The following is a 7013-nucleotide window of genomic DNA, read 5'->3' as shown; positions in this document are numbered from 1 at the left end:
AGAGAGAGCTAGAGAGAGCGAGAGAGAGAGAGAGGGGGGTAGAGAGAGGGGGGTAGAGAGAGAAGGGGGTTGAGAGAGGGTGATAGAGAGAGAGGGGGTAGAGAGGAAGGGGTGGAGAGAGAGAGGGGTAGAGAGAGAAGGGGTGGAGAGAGAGAGAGAGAGAGAGAGAGAAGGGGGTTGAGAGAGAGAGATAAACACTGTACATAGCTGATAAGTTAACACTTGAAATGTCTTTTTAAAAACCTTTTGCAGTGCAATGTTTTACTGCTGTTACATGTGTTTCTTCTCACTTGTGTTTATTGTTTAGTTCATTTGTTTTGGCAATTTAATCATATGTTTATATGCCAATAAAGCCAATTTGAATATAAATTAATTGAGAGAGGGGGGGAGAAAGAGGTGAGAGAGAGAGAAGGGAGGAGAGGCAGTTGGAGAGAGCGAGAGAGAAAGTAGAGAAAGAGATAGTGAGAACGAATGACAGAGGCCACGCGTTGTTGTATTGGCTACTCCGTGTGTGTGAGATGTCAGAACCCTAGATCGGCAACCAGCAGCAAGAGCGTCTGTTGTGGATTGTGGTCTGTAGTTCTCTGTAGTGGTCTGTAGTGGTCTGTAGTAGTCTAGTGGTCTGTAGTAGTCTGTAGATGTCAGTAGTTATCTGTCCTGGTCTGTAGTATTCTGCATTAGTCTTTAGTGGTCTGAAGCGGTTGTTTAGCAGTTGTGGAGAGGTCAGAAGATGAACCAGCGCCGGTCTGTGTCGGAACAGAACCATGTGATCGAGCGGAGGGTCAGGAGTCGTGACAACCTACTCATCAATGCAGACTTTGGAGATGACAACTGTTCCAGTTACCATGGATACTACCCAGGGTGAGTGACATGGCTCTGATTCAGCCTAAAATAATACGTTATCCTTCTGACTTGCATTTTTCATTTGTTTCAAATAGTGTCTGATCACGTAGGCCTAAACTAATCTGATTTCCTGAGTAATACGTAATAGATTTACTAAGCACCCTTTATGTTCAGAACAACAGAATACAAGGCAAGAAAAATAGACAAGTGGAACAGACTTTCTGTAGGTCTGGATTACACCTTAGTGTAGTCTTTATGCTTTTAACCTGTCTGTGTAGAGAAAGGTGTATTATAGTGAGGTTTATTTTGATCTTGTACACATTAGCAATTAAGAGCTAAATTGCAGGTTGTAGACAAAAACAGATTGATTTAGATAGGGGATAAGGTGTTGTAGCCCACTCTGATTATGGTTTCATATCATGACATGGCACTTGATACGACAACAAACTGAGTTGGCAGAGATGATGGGACTAACCCCTAAGATGAAGATAATAAAGGTTAGGACAAGTTGTATTCACGTACAGAACATTTGAAAAACAAACAGATGAATGGGACATGCACCATTGTTTATAATTCATGGGACTAGCACCATTGTTTAGAATTCATGGGACTAGCACCATTGTTTAGAATTCATGGGACTAGCACCATTGTTTAGAATTCATGGGACATGCACCATTGTTTAGAATTCATGGGACTAGCACCATTGTTTAGAATTCATGGGACTAGCACCATTGTTTAGAATTCATGGGACATGCACCATTGTTTAGAATTCATGGGACTAGCACCATTGTTTAGAATTCATGGGACAAGCACCATTGTTTAGAATTCATGGGACTAGCACCATTGTTTAGAATTCATGGGACTAGCACCATTGTTTAGAATTCATGGGACAAGCACCATTGTTTAGAATTCATGGGACTAGCACCATTGTTTAGAATTCATGGGACAAGCACCATTGTTTAGAATTCATGGGACTAGCACCATTGTTTAGAATTCATGGGACTAGCACCATTGTTTAGAATTCATGGGACTAGCACCATTGTTTAGAATTCATGGGACCAGCCTCATTGTTTAGAATTCATGGGACTAGCACCATTGTTTAGAATTCATGGGACAAGCACCACATTGTTTAGAATTCATGGGACTAGCACCATTGTTTAGAATTCATGGGACAAGCACCATTGTTTAGAATTCATGGGACTAGCACCATTGTTTAGAATTCATGGGACTAGCACCATTGTTTAGAATTCATGGGACTAGCACCATTGTTTAGAATTCATGGGACCAGCCTCATTGTTTAGAATTCATGGGACTAGCACCATTGTTTAGAATTCATGGGACAAGCACCATTGTTTAGAATTCATGGGACTAGCACCATTGTTTAGAATTCATGGGACTAGCACCATTGTTTAGAATTCATGGGACTAGCACCATTGTTTAGAATTCATGGGACTAGCACCATTGTTTAGAATTCATGGGACTAGCACCATTGTTTAGAATTCATGGGACCAGCCTCATTGTTTAGAATTCATGGGACTAGCACCATTGTTTAGAATTCATGGGACAAGCACCATTGTTTAGAATTCATGGGACTAGCACCATTGTTTAGAATTCATGGGACTAGCACCATTGTTTAGAATTCATGGGACTAGCACCATTGTTTAGAATTCATGGGACTAGCACCATTGTTTAGAATTCATGGGACTAGCACCATTGTTTAGAATTCATGGGACATGCACCATTGTTTAGAATTCATGGGACTAGCACCATTGTTTAGAATTCATGGGACATGCACCATTGTTTAGAATTCATGGGACTAGCACCATTGTTTAGAATTCATGGGACATGCACCATTGTTTAGAATTCATGGGACTAGCACCATTGTTTAGAATTCATGGGACATGCACCATTGTTTAGAATTCATGGGACTAGCACCATTGTTTAGAATTCATGGGACATGCACCATTGTTTAGAATTCATGGGACTAGCACCATTGTTTAGAATTCATGGGACTAGCACCATTGTTTAGAATTCATGGGACTAGCACCATTGTTTAATATAATAATAATATATATGCCATTTAGCAGACGCTTTTATCCAAAGCGCCTTACAGTCATGTGTGCATACATTCTACGTATGGGTGGTCCCGGGGATCCCGGTTTTGTTGACGTTTTGTTGACGTTGAGTGTGAGGTTATTTTCCTGACACCACACTCCGAGGGCCCTCACCTCCTCCCTGTAGGCCGTCTCGTCGTTGTTGGTAATCAAGCCTACCACTGTTGTGTCGTCCGCAAACTTGATGATTGAGTTGGAGGCGTGCGTGGCCACGCAGTCGTGGGTGAACAGGGAGTACAGGAGAGGGCTCAGAACGCACCCTTGTGGGGCCCCCGTGTTGAGGATCAGCGGGGAGGAGATGTTGTTGCCTACCCTCACCACCTGGGGGCGGCCCGTCAGGAAGTCCAGTACCCAGTTGCACAGGGCGGGGTCGAGACCCAGGGTCTCGAGCTTGATGACGAGCTTGGAGGGTACTATGGTGTTGAATGCCGAGCTGTAGTCGATGAACAGCATTCTCACATAGGTATTCCTCTTGTCCAGGTGGGTTAGGGCAGTGTGCAGTGTGGTTGAGATTGCATCGAACCCACTACCCTGGCGTTACAAGCGCCATGCTCTACCAACTAACTAAGGAGATGATTGTGGACTTCAGGAAACAGCAGAGGGAACACCCCACTATCCACATCGATGGAACAGTAGTGGAGAGGGTAGCTAGTTTTAAGTTCCTCGGCATACACATCACAGACAAACTGAATTGGTCCACTCACACTGACAGCGTCGTGAAGAAGGCGCAGCAGCGCCTATTCAACCTCAGGAGGCTGAAGAAATTTGGCTTGTCACCAAAAGCACTCACAAACTTCTACAGATGCACAATCGAGAGCATCCTGGCGGGCTGTATCACCGCCTGGTACGGCAACTGCTCCGCCCTCAACCGTAAGGCTCTCCAGAGGGTAGTGAGGACTGCACAACGCATCACCGGGGGCAAACTACCTGCCCTCCAGGACACCTACACCACCCGTTGTTACAGGAAGGCCATAAAGATCATCAAGGACATCAACCACCCGAACCACTGCCTGTTCACCCCGCTATCATCCAGAAGGCGAGGTCAGTACAGGTGCATCAAAGCTGGGACCGAGAGACTGAAAAACAGCTTCTATCTCAAGGCCATCAGACTGTTAAACAGCCACCACTAACATTGAGTGGCTGCTGCCAACACACTGTCATTGACACTGACCCAACTCCAGCCATTTTAATAATGGGAATTGATGGGAAATGATGTAAATATATCACTAGCCACTTTAAACAATGCTACCTTATATAATGTTACTTACCCTACATTATTCATCTCATATGCATATGTATATACTGTACTCTACATCATCGACTGCATCCTTATGTAACACATGTATCACTAGCCACTTTAACTATGCCACTTTGTTTACTTTGTCTACACACTCATCTCATATGTATATACTGTACTCGATACCATCTACTGTATGCTGCTCTGTACCATCACTCATTCATATATCCTTATGTACATGTTCCTTATCCCCTTACACTGTGTATAAGACAGTAGTTTTGGAATTGTTAGTTAGATTACTTGTTGGTTATCACTGCATTGTCGGAACTAGAAGCACAAGCATTTCGCTACACTCGCATTAACATCTGCTAACCATGTGTATGTGACAAATAAAATTTGATTTGATTTGATTTGATTTGAGTGACTCAACCCACTCAAGTGACGCACCAGTAAGCCAGTGACTCAGCCCCTGTAACAGGGTCAGAGGCAGAGAATCCCAGTGGAGAGAGGGGAACCGGCCAGGCAGAGACAGCAAGGGTGGTTCATTACTCCAGTGCCTTTCCATTCACCTTCACACTCCTGGGCCAGACTACACTCAACCATAGGACCTACTGAAGAGATGAGTCTTCAATAAAGGCAGAGACCGAGTCTGCGTCTCTCACATGGATAGGCAGTCCACCTTAGAAATTCTAGGGACAATAAAGAGGCCTGCATCTTGTGACCATAGCATACGTGTAGGTATGTACGGCAGGACCAAATCGGAGAGATAGGTAGGAGCAAGCCCATGTAATACTTTGTAGGTTAGCAGTAGAACATTGAAATCAGCCCTTGCCTTGACAGGAAACCAGTGTAGAGAGGCTAGCACTGGAGTAATATGATCACATTTTTGGTTCTAGTCAGGATTCTAGCAGCCGTATTTAGCACTAACTGAAGTTTATTTAGTGCTTTATCCGGGTAGCCGGAAAGTAGAGCATTGCAGTAGTCTAACCTAGAAGTGACAAAAGCATGGATGAACTTTTCTGCATAATTTCTGGACAGGAAGTTCCAGATTCTTTGCAATGTTACATAGATGGGAAAAAAGCTGTCCTTGAAACAGTCTTGATATGTTCGCCAAAAGAGAGATCAGGGTCCAGAGTAATGCCGAGGTCCTTCACAGTTTTATTTGAGACGACTGTACAACCATTAAGATTAATTGACAGATCCAACAGAAGATCTCTTTGTTTCTTGGGACCCAGATCTAGCATCTCTGTTTTGTCCGAGTTTAAAAGTAAAATATTTGTCGTATTTTTTCATATACATTGTTTGTCTTCAAGAAGGCAGTGAGTTGCTGCGCAACAGCTTTTTCAAAATGTTTTCAGAGGAATGGTAGATTCGATATAGGCCGGTATTTTTGTATATTTTCTGGGCCAAGGTTTGGCTTTTTCAAGAGGCTTTATTACTGACACTTTTAGTGAGGTTGGTACACATCCGGTGGATAGAGAACGTTTATTATGTTAAACATAGGAGGGCCAAGCACAGGAAGCAGCTCTTTCAGTAGTTTAGTTGGAATAGGGTCCAGTATGCAGCTTGAAGGTTTCAGAGGCCATTACTATTTTCATGAATGTTTCAAGAGATATAGCATTAAAAAAAACTTGAGTGTCTCCCTTGATCCTAGGTCCTGGTTGTGTTGTGCAGACTCAGGACAACTGAGCTTTGGAGAAATACACAGATTTAAAGAGGAATCCATAATTTGCTTTCTAATGATTATGATATTTTCGTCAAAGAAGTTCATGAATTTCACTGCTGAAGTGAAAGCCATCTATCTCTCTTACAGAATGCTGCTTTTTAGTTAGCTTTGCTACAGGATCAAAAATACACTAGGATTGTTCTTATTCTCCTCAATTCATTTGGAAAAATAGGATGATCGAGCAGCAGTGAGGGCTCTTCGATATTGCACGGTGCTGTCTTTCCAAGAGAGTCAGACGATATCTAGTTTGGTGTAGTGCCAATTCTGTTCCAATTTTCTGTACGCTTGCTTCAGGCTCGGGTATTTTCTATATACCAGGGAGCTAGTTTCTTATGACAAAGGTTTTTAGTTTTTAGGGGTGCGACTGCATCTAGGGTATTGCGCAAGGTTAAATGTAGTTCCTCAGTTAGGTGGTTAACCGATGTTTGTACTCTGACGTCCTTGGGTAGGTGGAGGGAGTCTGAAAGGGCATCTTGGAATCTTTGGGTTGTCTGAGAATTTATGGCACAGCTTTTGATGATCCTTGGTTGGGGTCTAAAAATATTATTTGTTGCGATTGCAAACATAATAAAATGGTGGTCCGATAGTCCAGGATTATGAGGAAAAACATTAAGATCCACAACATTTATTCCAAGGGACCAAACTATGTCCAGAGTATGACCGTGGCAGCGAGTAGGTCCGGAGACATGTTGGACAAAACCCACTGAGTCGATGATTGCTCCGAAAGCCTTTTGGAGGGGGTCTGTGGACTTTTCCATGTGAATATTAAAGTCACAAAAAATTTGAATATTATCTGCCATAACTACAAGGTCCTATAGGAATTCAGGGAACTCAGTGAGGAACGCTGTATATGGCCCAGGAGGCCTGTAAACAGTAGCTATAAAAAGTTACTGAGTAGGCTGCATAGATTTCATGACTAGAAGCTCAAAAGACAAAAACAGTATTTTTTTGTAATTGAAATTTGCTATCGTAAATGTTAGCAACACCTCTGCCTTTGCGGGATGGCGGGGGATATGGTCACTAGTGTAGCCAGGAGGTGAGGCCTCATTTAACACAGTAAATTCATCAGGCTTAAGCCATGTGTCAGTCAGGC

General features: G+C 43.0%; 1 protein-coding gene across 1 annotated transcript in view; it reads left to right on the top strand.

The window, feature by feature from the left end:
* Window positions 1–402: 402 nt before the first annotated feature.
* LOC123990980 (short transient receptor potential channel 3-like) overlaps window positions 403–7013 on the top strand; it is an 87751-nt gene continuing 81140 nt past the window's right edge. Inside the window, exon 1 of the mRNA XM_046292056.1 lies at window positions 403–861. Within this exon, the coding sequence (XP_046148012.1) occupies window positions 731–861 (131 nt within the window). The 5' untranslated portion in view covers window positions 403–730. The remainder of the gene's footprint in view (window positions 862–7013) is intronic.

Source organism: Oncorhynchus gorbuscha, linkage group LG02 (genome assembly GCF_021184085.1).
Source record: "Oncorhynchus gorbuscha isolate QuinsamMale2020 ecotype Even-year linkage group LG02, OgorEven_v1.0, whole genome shotgun sequence".
Taxonomy (NCBI): Eukaryota; Metazoa; Chordata; class Actinopteri; order Salmoniformes; family Salmonidae; genus Oncorhynchus; species Oncorhynchus gorbuscha.
This window is presented reverse-complemented; position numbering and strand designations above follow the sequence as displayed.